The 12,815-nt window shown below is 42.9% G+C and overlaps 1 protein-coding gene across 3 annotated transcripts in view; it reads left to right on the plus strand.

The window, feature by feature from the left end:
* Positions 1 to 4,263, plus strand: part of P4HA2 (prolyl 4-hydroxylase subunit alpha 2) — a 50,640-nt gene extending 46,377 nt beyond the window's left edge. For all 3 annotated transcript variants that reach the window (XM_019535047.1, XM_019535045.1, XM_019535046.1), the window contains 3 exons: positions 604 to 672; positions 2,372 to 2,468; positions 3,703 to 4,263. In XM_019535047.1, coding sequence (XP_019390592.1) covers positions 604 to 672; positions 2,372 to 2,468; positions 3,703 to 3,773 — 237 coding nt within the window. In that variant the 3' untranslated portion in view covers positions 3,774 to 4,263. The remainder of the gene's footprint in view (positions 1 to 603; positions 673 to 2,371; positions 2,469 to 3,702) is intronic.
* Positions 4,264 to 12,815: the final 8,552 nt, after the last annotated feature.

Genomic DNA, 12,815 nt, shown 5'->3' on the forward strand with positions numbered 1-12,815 from the left:
GGCAGTTTGGGGACGGGGGGGAGCAGCAAAATGAAGAACAAAGGACCCATTGCAAGTGGCATTTCTGGTACTGTTTATGGACATCCCGATCTGGATGTGCAGAAAGCAGAGTGTGCAGTTTCCTTGTGGTACATTGTATCTCTGTCAACTGCTTAGGAGTCCTTACAAGTAAATGGTGTAAACCAATTCAAAGGATGTGGTTCCAATTTGCAAAGGAAATGTGTGGTGAAACAGAAACTTGTTATTTATCCTTTTGTTAATTGGATTATAAAAAGTTGCAGAGAATTTTTTTCAAACCAATTTACACTATCGATTTATTTACAATGGGTAGCTTCATAATGGCAAAGTACAGAACTCATACAGCAGAAGTTATTTGTATAGCAAATTCATGAGTAACTTGGAGTGAACAAAAATATCCCGGTGCTATGTGCCTGAAGAGATGCTCATTCTCAGAATTCAGCATCCTTTTCTGGCTAGTATCTTTTTATAGAGCATGTGAATTATAGCTTTCTGTTCTTGCAAGTGCTGTGGGTATGTTAGTAACTATTCAGTGATAGTGATACTATCTTAACATGTATGCATTGTGGTTACTTATTTTCTCAGATGAGCGATGTAGAAGCTGGAGGTGCCACAGTTTTCCCAGATTTTGGGGCTGCAATTTGGCCCCGAAAGGTAAAACTGGCTTATCTTTGTTTCTCTCCCTCTTGTCTGTTAACCTGAACGTTGTTTATTCCATACATTTTTAGCAAGCCAGCTAGCATGGACATAACAGTGGACTTAGGGGCTGTCCTAGACTTTAGACCAGAGGGTGGCAAAATACGGCCTGTGGGCTGCATTCAGCCCATTGAGGGACTTTTTCCAACTCCTGGCAGGTCCCTCAGTCCCACCTGGCCCTCAGTCCCACCTGGCCCATGGTGCATATGGCCTTCCCAGGCGTGTAGTGGGACTGTGGTAACTCTACAGCTGGACTGCATTTTCAGGTAGTCCAGGTGACAGCAGTTCCTTCCAGCTGCTGCCGCCACTGGCCCCAGCTCCGTGGTACTGGTAGGGACCTATGCACACAACCCTGACCCCAACCTAGCCCGTGCCTGCTCCGGACCAGCCAGGACCTATGCACACAGCCCCGGCCATGGCCTGCCCACAGTGAGTGGCACCCAGGCAAAAGCTGTTGCTGAGCATGGAGGAAAAACAGCCACCTCCCCCTTGCTGCTGCCAGGCCCTTCTGGCTGCAGCTGCCTGAAGCCTGCACCTGGGCTGCCCTGCAGCTTCGCTCTGCTGGTGTCACCACCACCTCTGGGCCATTCAGCAGGGCAGCGGTGGCATTGGAGAGGAGCCACAGGGCAGCCCAGGCAGGGGCTCTGAGTGGCTGCAGCAAGAATGGCCCAGCAGCAGTGAGGGCGAGGTGGCCATTTTCCCCTGTGCCCAGCAGCAGCTTCTGCCCAGCTGCTGTTATTGCCACTGCTGCTCAGCATGGGCGGGCAGGTTTGGAGCAGGCATGGGGTGGGCTGGGGTCAAGGTTGTGCACATGGGTCCCAGCTCAGCTGGTCCAGAGCTGCTCCACTCTGGCTGGAGCAGGTGCAGGATGGGCTGGGGCTGTGTACGCCGATGCTGCTGGGCGCTAGTGGCCAGGGAGGAGCTGCAGTACATGTGGGCTCCAGGCTGTTACGAGGAGGGAAGGGTACTGACTAGCCCATGACAGTTCCCTGTGTGGTCTGCCAGCCCAAGTAAATGCCCGCCCTGCTGCAGACTTATGTGATGCTGTATAGAGACAAGGATCCCTAATTTTGAGTAACTAGTCTTTTGCTGTACACAGTCCAAACACTGCATAGAGCTGCTCCTTTAACAAAAAGGGAATTGCATGCAGGTCAGCTTACTCTGCTCAAAACACAGAAAATGCTTATCTCCTCTTTCCTGGGGACTTCCTTTCATTTAAATCCAAACAAATATATACTTCAGCGTGAGCTACTTTAGCAAGGCACTACTTCAGATTTCTCTGTTCCAGGGCTCCTTGTTGCCTGTTCTTAGTTCTTAGTGACTTAGATTCCCAACTCACTGACACTCCTGAGTTTATGTTTCCCGAGTTCTCATATCAGCCAGTACAATGGCTCTTTATGCTGGGTCATAGCACAATCATACGAATAAACCAGAAAACATTTAGACTAGCAGAAAGAGGTGAAGCCAATCCTTAATTTGGGATTAAAACTATTTTGTACCCCTGCCAGCAGTGAACTTTTAAGAAACCAAGTGCCAGGTACACTTGCACACTTTACATCTGCAGGCCTTTGGAAGCATTCTGAAATCCTACATTTCATTTAATACAAGCATGAATCCATTGCATTTTATTTAATACAAGCTTGCTTTCACTTTTCAGGGTACCGCAGTGTTCTGGTATAATCTTTTCAGAAGTGGTGAGGGTGATTATAGAACAAGGCATGCAGCTTGTCCAGTACTAGTTGGGTGTAAATGGGGTAAGTAATTGTTCTCTAATTGACTTCAGCAGTTTTTTTAAAAAAAAGAGATTTTTATGAAGATATATTAAAGAAAATAATTTGCTGAATGTCTTGTACAGCAGTTCTGTAATGCTGGTCTTGCCAAGCAGGACTCCACTATGCATCATAAATACAAATGACATCATCAGTGTGGCATAACATTTTAGATGCAATATTACCTTTGATCTCAATTATTGCATTTACTACTCAGTGTCCTTGAAGTTATTTTAACCATATTGACAACCCAAAGGAAAGGAAATTCTGCTATTTCAGGGTGATACATCTCCTTTAAGTGCCAACTTGAAAATCCAGGGTGGTTAGAGATCAGGGTCTTGTTCCTGCAAAACTGTACTCATGGACTTCATCTTGAATAGAATAGTGTACCTGAAGTCAAGATGAGTGCTCCTAAAATTAGAGCCAAATTCTTTTTTAAACGGATACTTTCTTGGCTGCAGCCCCAGGAAACGTGCTTAATTTATTGACCTGATGTTCTGGAAAATGACAGCATGGTTGGTTGAGTAGTATCTGATCTACTTTTGCTGTGCTGGCACCTCCAGAACTTTCAGATGTAATAAAGTGAAGATGAAACAACATAGAAAGAGGAACAGTTTCTGCAGTGCAGTTAGGATTGCTCTGGTCTGTTCAAATTGCCCTACATAAAGCGGTTAGAATTCTCCCTGTACCCCGGCATGGTTAACTTCATCCTTGCCCTGGAATATTTTTTCCACCCTCTGATTGGAATAGAAGATATTTATTCTATGTTGTAGAAGCAAATAGATGCAGATGCTGTTAGACAAACCAAGTTAAATTCTACGGTTAGCCCTTAGATGGTCATGTTTGTGACCTTGGAAATGATGGCCATATATCTTTTTGGGAAGAAAGGTGTGTCTTAGCTACATGGAAATAGCTAGTTGCTCTCCCACCTTAGCATGGGCATAGTTTGCTCTCCCATCTTAGCACGGGCATTTCAGGGTGTGGCAGGGACCTTGCCGGAGCAGACTGCAGAGTGCTCCCAGCCTTGGTGGAATGATACTTGGGGGGATGTTCCTTGTGCTGCTTCAAGTTGTTTGGATTTGGAGAAGTACCTTCCTCCTTGCTCCCTGAATCATCCCATCCCTTGTGAGGAAGGGGAGGAGAAGGAGGAGCATAGCATCCAAGTCACTCCCCTTGCTTTGTTAATCCAGACACGGGTTTTTACTTCCTTGTTTTGCAGTTTCAAACAAGTGGTTCCATGAAAGAGGGAATGAATTCTTAAGACCTTGCGGCAGAACAGAAGTCGACTGAAATCCACCCGGCTATGCATTTTTCTGTTTGTCTGTCTTCTCTTCTCTCGTTTGTTCTTCCAGTTCATTTCTAAGAAATGATCCATCTTCTATTATCAATGAACCCTGGCACTTTTTTTAAAAAAGAAAAATGTCTAACATCTCTAAGTGAAAGAAGCAACAGGCCTTGTCTACTTGCAGAGTTTGCTGACTGATATTCTCTCCCATCCCTGTCTTCCCTTGATTCCCATCCTTACCTTTTTCCCCCATGCTCCCAATTTCTTTCCTCTGTAACAGCAGTGCAAACAATGCTCTTTGGTGACTGAATGCATTTGAATTCCTGGTCTTGTGCCTTTCGTACCTCAGATGATTTGGATGTTAAATATTTCATCAAACCAAAGTTTTTAAAAAATGTTTTTTGTTTTTTTTTTGTGTGTACATGTTGATTTTATTGTATTTCTATGGATTGCAAGTTTTACCACAAAAATAAATGGCCTTTCAAAAGAAGTGGTGCTTTTACTGTCTGTGTGACTTTAATGACTGTATCAGTGTTTATCTCTTTGGCTGCCTGGAGATATGGGCATGGATTGTTAACTTGGTTTGGAGATGCTGATGTTCAGATTTGGGCTAGAGCCCCAGCTGGAGCTCTTTCAGCAGGGTGCACTGACCCTGCATCTTCTGGGGGGAGGAGTTGAGGGTACTCAGTGCCATATCAAAAGAACTTCTAATGCATACCCTGAAAATTAAGCTGCAAGGCCAAGGGAGGAAATGGCTTGCAGTAGCTGGAAATCTGTCCCAAAATGTGTAGTGCCTGCCTAATGTCATTCTTGACCTATGTTGGGGCCCCACCTAGAAGCCCTGCTTGTAGAGTAAGAGTTAATGGTCAAAGAATTTGCTGTATTGTAAACTGGCTGGAGTGTTGCCTCTAACTGACTTGGTATCAAAATGGATGTGTAGCCTGAATAAGGACCTCAGTAAGTAGGCCAGAGCTTCCTCTACTTAAATAAAGCTTTTCACTTTTACTTGGAAAAATAATGAATTCATCATCTTCCATCTTTATGACTTTCTAAAGTCCCTGGAGAATAACTGTATCGGACAGTCTTTTGTCCATATTGTTCCAATTAAAAAAGGTGAAGGCTACACCCCAAAATACTAAACCATTCCTTCCCTGAGGGTAGGTACTTCCTTTGTACAACACTTTGTTCTTAACTGCAGGTGAAGGACTGGGAGTTCAAAGGTGCAGCTGGCAAGCATAACTTAAGCACGTGCTTGGATAGATTTGAGCATATTTTCCATCTTGTCCTTTATGATGACTTTGAGGTAGGCATGAATTCTAGCCAGGCACACAATAAGCCAGATTTCCTTTTGCCCTGGGACTTCTATGATTTGCAGAGATGAACAATGAGTATAAAGTAAGTTCAAGGACTTGGTCATATGACTATATACAGTGCAGGGCATCAGGCCCATTACCTATATCCATTATGGTCAGAGAAGGAAGATGAGCATATTCATAACACAGACCCATTGGGGAGAATTTATGGAGGAGAAATGGACAAATGTTGAAGATGTTAAGAAATATGGAGTTGGATGACTGCATTCCTTGCATACCGTGTATCAAGGGAGGGTTGATTTGGGTGGAAGTTGTGTTGGCTAATACTGGTATAAACATGAATGGAGTACTAACAATTTGAGGTGAGCTCTCTAGTGAATGGCATAGTACTTTAAGCAATAATCCATGCTTTTAAAAAATTTGAGTTAATGGTAATGATATTGACACATGGAATGGTCTTTGATGGAATAAGTGAAAGAAAATTCAATTAACTTGATGTCTAATGACAACCATAATATCCCAATAAGATGAACATTGATTTCCTTTATTTGTCATCCCTTGTCCCTTTCTATAGGGTAAGTCTAGAATGGGCTAAAACTTGGAATAGTTACTGGTTAGAATTCTCTTGGCAGCTGGAAGCAACATGCCCGATACACTGCTGTATTAGGTTTCATCTGTTGTTCAATGAATGCCACAAGAAAGAACTCAAGTAAACATTAAAGCAGAATTCATGCCAACTGTGGCCACAATGCAGCAAGGAATATAAAGCAGGTGCCTAAATTAGAGCATTTCAGTATTTCCATGTGCTTTTCTTAGGCACATGTTGAATAGAAGCAGATACAAGGTACTCCTGTAAAGTCTTACTTCCACTACAAGAAGCAAATACACAGTTAATTTTTCAGCCTTAGATAATTTTTTATCTAAATGGAACTGATAAGTCATTGTGGACGACAATGAATCACAGGTGAAGAGGAAGTGCATTACATCATATTTATTTACAAATTATTCAAATAGCTGTAATAATAAAATAATTTGCAAGCTTATTCATAGATTAATTCTGCATTTGAAGTTTTTAAAAGTGCTTTTCATAGTTTCTGTTTTTACCAAACAGAAAAACCAACTTGTCTAGCTAAGACATAGAAAAACAATGCAACTTGTCTGAGGTTACTTAACGAAGTCAGCATTCATAAACAGAGCCCCGGCTTACCTGAACGTAGATGCAAATGCAGGCAATTTAACCTGCAGTTTGCTTTGTACAGAGCACTGTGGGTTGCAGTTCAATAGCTCATTTTCTTTCCCCTTATTTGTCCTGAGTTGCCCCCTACCCCTCGAGCTGGGAGATGGGCTTGAGTCTACCAGCTGTGCCCCCACCCCCTCAGCGTGCGCCGGAGGGTGTGTGACTCGGGTCCTCAAGCCTAGCTCTGGGCTGCTGGGTTGCGTTCAGTCCCTGCTGCAGGTTCTCCCCCCTGCACTGGGTGACACCTGGCTGGGGGTCCAGTGCTGGACCTGGGGGATGGGGTCCCCCCGTCAGGGCCAAGGAGTGATAGTGCTTGGGCTAGGAACAGAAGGGGGGAGCAGAACCTGCTCCACGGGAGCAAACGGCACAGTTCAGGGCTGCAAAGCATCCTGGGATGTTGGGGGACTGTGGATTAATTGGAATCTGAAGGGCATCTGGGATAAGAGCTCCATAAACTGGTTTGACTTAAATCAGGTAAATCTGATACTACATCCAACCTGGTTTATCTTAAACCAGTTTGGGCCATTTTGAAAGCGGTTTGAGGACACTGAACTTTCTGTTCTGTTACAGGTTTAAACTGGTTTCTAATCGCTTTTAAACTGATTTATGTGCAACTACAGTCCTTAGTCCAAGAGATCAGGCTAGAACTCGGCCAAGTGTCCCACCATCCCAACCACCTGCTACTGCTTTATTTTCTCCCTCCCCCCACCCCCCCCCAGTTAAAAGTTGAACAGTGACTGACCAATCCTTTTACCCATATCCCGTGTCTCTTGCAGCGATGGTGCTGTGAGCTTGTCTTGGAAATTGCTCGAATCCTTGCATGTCCCTTTGTTGTGTTGTATACTGTGTTCCCTCTTGGTAATGTGATTTCTGAAGTATTGATCTGTTGAGCCTGGAAATGAATCTGCAGAAAACACCAGGATGGCGCCATCAAACTCCTGAGCGTCCAGTAAACTTGCTGAAACCTGTGTGTAGCTTGTTAGATTGCATCCTTCATTCTGCTTCATAGTTTTATCCAAGACTGACAGATCATGGCAGCAAACTTGAAAATCAACCTGCAGGACATGGTTTTCCGACCTAAAAGTGAGAAGCTTGTGCATGTCTTGGAATTAGCAAAGCCTTGCATTACACAGGGAGAGGAGAGTCCTTATCTCCGTGTTACAGGTATGGGGATTGACTTCATGCATGTCTTTCAACCTGACAATTCTCTCTTTAATGTACTACTTGTGCTTCTAAATTTCTCAGGGAGAAATATTTTAAATGCAGGTATCTTTTTTCCAAACAACATTTGTTGGGAAATACTTGGTTGTAATTTTTTTCTTATAATTTGATTTTTATCGAGTTTTATGAAGCAGTTTTAAGCCTGGATTTTAGATCAGGTTCATTTTATTTAACTAATTTGGGTGACAACTGATTTTTAAATAGCGAAGTTAAATGAACATTTAGACATAAAATGACAAGATTCTTTGCATTGTCTCGTACGCTTTTAAACCAGTATGGACTTTTAAAGCGTTCTATCGATTATGTATAATAATGTTAGAATTTTATAGTAGAATTGATATCACAAACATGGCAATATAATTTACCAGAGAATAGTTAGGATTAATTCCAATTATTCACTATTTTTCCTCTGGAAATATTTTTGGATCCTATCAAATTTTACTGGTAAATTCTTTAAATTCTTCATCAACCTCCTTACTTGAAGATGAAAGGCGCTTGTCTTTATGCACTGTTTATTTTTTTCTTTAAATTAGTGGAAGGGTACGCTGTCCCAATGTCATTTTAAAAATGATTATGGGAATTTTCATATCTGAAAATAAAAACAAATATTTTCAGTAACTTCACCAGTGGTAATTTCCCATCAGAACATTCTCCACCCCTTAAAAGATAAGTTGCAATTAAAAGCTTTATCTAGTGTTTCCGTCAACCTAAAGTGTGTGAAGATGTGCTACAAGATAATGGACACGGAACAAAAATAACTCAAAAAACCCCCGACTTAAATGTTCAAAAGTCTGATAATGAGTGAAATCCACATGCTTTTATTTAACTCTCTCCCAATATTTTTATATTTTTCAGTTTTATGCTGGGTTGGGCAAAGAGGGGGAAGGAGGGACAACATTCAAGGTTGGTTGGTTGGATTTATATCCTGCCGTATCTAAAAGGATCAGACCAGCTTAAAATAAACACCACAGACGGGATTCCCAAAACACACCCCACCACCCAAAACCTGAGAGCTTCGACCTTCCCCTACCTGCCAAACACCCATGCAGGCGAACCCCTTTGTTTCGTTGTTCCTGTTGCACTGCTTTCAGCATGTGAAACTCTAAAGCGAGAATGTGAAGGTGCATTTTCCTCCTTTTTTATTAATTATAGTCATATGCAATAGGCATTAAATTCATCACTGTATGCTGTTGTAAAGAGCACAAATTTGTAGCAAATGCTATTTCCAACTGATCTTCAGTTGCTGATTCATAAATCCCAACTAATAAGAATGAGTTATATGTGTAAGTACTAACAGCGTACCTCATTTCTAACATGGCATAAAGTCATCTTCTGGGTTTTTTGTGGGTTTTTTTTATGGATCCTGTACGGTGAAAGTTTTTTTTTTTCTCCCCTACAAGATGTAGAATTTCTCTATTGTCCAAATAATGGTACAGTCTGAAGTAGTAGAAAAAATATTTTCACGCAGGTTTTTTAAAATAAAAACATAAAGGACATTATCCTGACAGCAGTCAGTAATGAAGAGCTTTTGTGGATTTATGGTACTTTGGAATATCCCTGTTTCCCTGAAGAGCTGCTTTCGTGCTATGATTCAGTGGATTTGTTTTGTGAGTTGGTGACAGACAGTATGACTGTGTTAAGATGCAGGCAGTTCCACTCTGATGTTTCATTTACGTACAAAATAGTTAGCTGCATACAGCGCTCGGCTATTTTTTTGTAAGGGTGTGAAAATCATCGCACCCAAAGAAAAATCCATCTCCCCTCAGTACCCTTAACCCTGAGCAGGGAAGTGCCATCACTGTAGTGTTTGTGACTAGCCACCCCCCAAGCTTCCTCCCACACATGCATGTTCAGCTGAAAAAATATTTGGAAAAATGATTCGAGTTCTCAAATAGTTTCCATGTGACAAACTGTTTCTTTGTAGTGAATAAATGTAATTGCTAAAAAAAAATTAACTTTAGCCCTTTTCATTCAAAAAGGTCAAATGATGTCATTTTAACTCCAGGTTTTTCCTACTGAAAAGCAAGAGGGGAGAGAAGTTGCTTTAATCTCTCTGTGTGTGCAGGGGCTGGTGAGGAGTGTATTACTCCTGCTCTATATGGGGATCATATCAAGGTCCCTATCTGATGTAATGGAAAAAAATCAAAGCAAGGAATATTAATACTGTCTCTCCAACTGTAAAGAAGTTGCATAATTCTGTAGTAGGTTATGAGCCTGTCAAATAAGCTCTGGTTTGCACTCTGAACTGTTTGAACAGCAGAAAAAAATGGTGTTTGGCTGGTAGGGCTAACTCTAGGTAGAAGTAATTAGGTGGGATTTTTTTCCGAATGCACTAAACCAGGGGTGGCCAACCTGCGGCTGCGGAGCCAGATGCAGCTCTTCAGAAGTTAACATGCATCTCCTTGAATCTTTGCACAAGCACTTGGTGACCATTTGGAAGCTGATCACCGTGTGCTTGTGCAAAGATTCAAGGAGATGCATGTTAACTTCTGAAGAGCCACAAATTGGCCACTTCTGCTTTTGGTTAGTATTGGAGTTCTTTGGACAGGCATGCCTTAACCCTCAACCTTGAATCTGTGCAATGTACACAGGGTATCCTGGGCCCTGGCTATACAGAGCTGCCCTGGGAGTGGGAACCTAGAGGCAAAAGAGCAACTGTGAGCAGAAGAACAACTGCATTAGGAAGTATTTGCACAGCCCTGGATTTGATCTGGAACAAAATAGGGCTAGGGCAGATTTATCTCCATTCAAGCGATTTTATAACGAGGTTGCAACTCTACCCCTCGTGCCTCTGGGGCAGCTGGAGTTTTCCTGGAATACCATGTCCATATGTCCATGGCCCTTGACTGAATCTTTGTTTCTTCTACCAAGGCCAGTAACTACCAGCCATGACCCGAGGGACAGAAGAAGTGAGATAGTTGAATACTTGAAGGCTAGAGTTGGTTGTCATAGCTGGAAACCCTCTTAGTCTGCGTTCCTTCAAGGACAGAAAACACTGAAGCATCAAAACCCCTAAGAATCCATCAGTTCTGGGTATGATTCAGTGATGCTTTTTAAGAACAGAATGGGCTGTTGTGCCATGAGCTGATGTTTCCTGGCTGGGTGCTGGTTTCTGAAGCCAGCCTCAAATGTGTCGGTATTTTAATGTGTTTCCTTTCGGACAGATTGTGGCTGAGCAGTGTTCATGTGCTCCACCCACTGCAGACGCCTGGCACATTGCAGTGCTTGTGCTCTAGGACCATGCCAGCCTGACCACCTCAAGGTGAACAAATCCAAGTGTGTGCGGATGTGATGGGAGTGGAGTAATAGATGGATGGGCAGACAAGAGCACATCACATACACACACCTAAGCCTGTCTTTGAATGCCCAGAAGAAAGTATGACCTCTCCTAGAACCTCCCTGGAAATGGTCGAGCACCATCTGCCCCTGATGTGGGCAAGCACCATACGTGTGTAGCTTGAAGTGTTTTGGGATCTTGGCAATTCAAACCAAGCTAGTTCATTGTTTTGTTTACTGCTTAGTAAAAAAGAGTGTGTTGATACGGCATGCTGAGCAGCACACAATTCATAGCAGTGCTGTACAAGTCTGTTATGGAAAAGCATCCTCATCTCTTAGGATGCATAGTCATAAGAAGAACAGCCACCCCCAAGCCATGTCAGTAATGGAAATCAAGTTCAGAGAGGTGGTTTGTTAACCCCTGGTATGAATGTTGGTGTGGGTACACACATTGCACCAAGTATTTTGCAACCACACATCCGTCCATTTACGTTGGGAAATCACCTAAAAATCGTGGTCCAGCCATGGACAACTCAATATTTCAGTTAGTTTCTATATTTAAAGCTGGCTATCACTATTTCCTGTCCCACTTACCAAAGAAGATGTGAAAATCACCTATCTAATCACTGCTGAGAAGATAAGACGCGTCCACTATAATATCAATGGTGTGTGGTTGGTGAAAGATCTAATGGTGATAAATGGAAAAGAGGGCATGCAAGTAAGTCAGTTGTTCTTGATGTTTGTATGTTTTCTCATACAGTTTATAGGGTCAGGGTTTCCTCTGACAATTGAAGGGCAGCTATAACATAAATGTTACATCTATTCTAGTAGAGCTGTTGCATAGATTTGGTTAAAAGGTAAACATTAAGCCATTTCAGACTTCTGAACATGAACACTTGCCCTGGCAGATGAAGATCCAAAATATGGCTGCCTACTACTTCTACTCCAGTCCTTGCATGACAAGACACTTACTATTTTCAGAGGAACTCAAGTCACTTAGGCTCCTGACTTCCATTTCCCTACTCTTAGTCACCTAGGAGCCTAAATCACTTGACAGCTAGTAACCTGGAAGAGGTAAGTTTTTGTATGAAGTACTGCACTGACAGTATGAAGTACTGTCAAACAACTCCTGTGGACTATCCTGCCAACCAAAGGGGACTCCCTCCCACCCCTCATTAGTAGCAAGTCCTTCTTGGCAACATGCTGGTCTCAGATGCTCCTGATAAGAGGGATCTCCATCCGTGTCTGAAATTTACCCCACTTAGAAAAGCTAGGGAGCCCAAATGCTCACCAGAGACTGCCCTGGGATCATGTACTTTGAATTGCTGAGAGCAAAACCAGCCCTGCTAAATTAAACTCATGTAGACAGGTCTGGTTTGGGAGTGGGAAGATTAGGAGAAACAAACCTTGTCCATAAGATTCATGCATATTAACGACAATTAACGATCTCTTGGTTCCTCCTTTCTCTGCATTAACCCAAGCTGAATGCTTTAACAGTTTCTGCCTTTTCATGTTTCTGTGTTCATATAATTAAATCCTGATCTGGAGGTACAGCAAGCAAAGGGAGCTTTGGGCGGGTCTATGCAGACACTCAGGCCATCCTTAGCCTGCTCCAGCCGAATGAATTGCCCATTTCTGTCTATAGATCGCTGCACCAAACTGCCCACACCTGCTACTTACTTGAAGCAGAGCCTTTCTAGGAAGTCTACTTATCTCTTCTTCAGGGGCATAAAGGAAGAAAATGGGGTGCAAAAGGGCTAGAAGTCAGAAGCAGGGAATTAAGGAATTCCTGCTTGCTTGTAATACACTTATAAATTCTTGAATCTCTGCAGAAAGGGAAGGACAGAGGTGAGGTGGGTGAAGTCGACCTCCGACCTGGAGTTCAGTAGCACTTACGGGGCCAGGCTGGGCTGCTCTTGTGGGTTAGGCTAATGACTTAACAATGTAGGTCAGGGGTGGGCAATTATTTTGGCTGGGGGAGAGTGGGGTGGCAGGTATGG

The sequence above is a fragment of the Crocodylus porosus genome, unplaced genomic scaffold, assembly GCF_001723895.1.
Source record: "Crocodylus porosus isolate Cpor-Errol unplaced genomic scaffold, CroPor_comp1, whole genome shotgun sequence".
Taxonomy (NCBI): Eukaryota; Metazoa; Chordata; order Crocodylia; family Crocodylidae; genus Crocodylus; species Crocodylus porosus.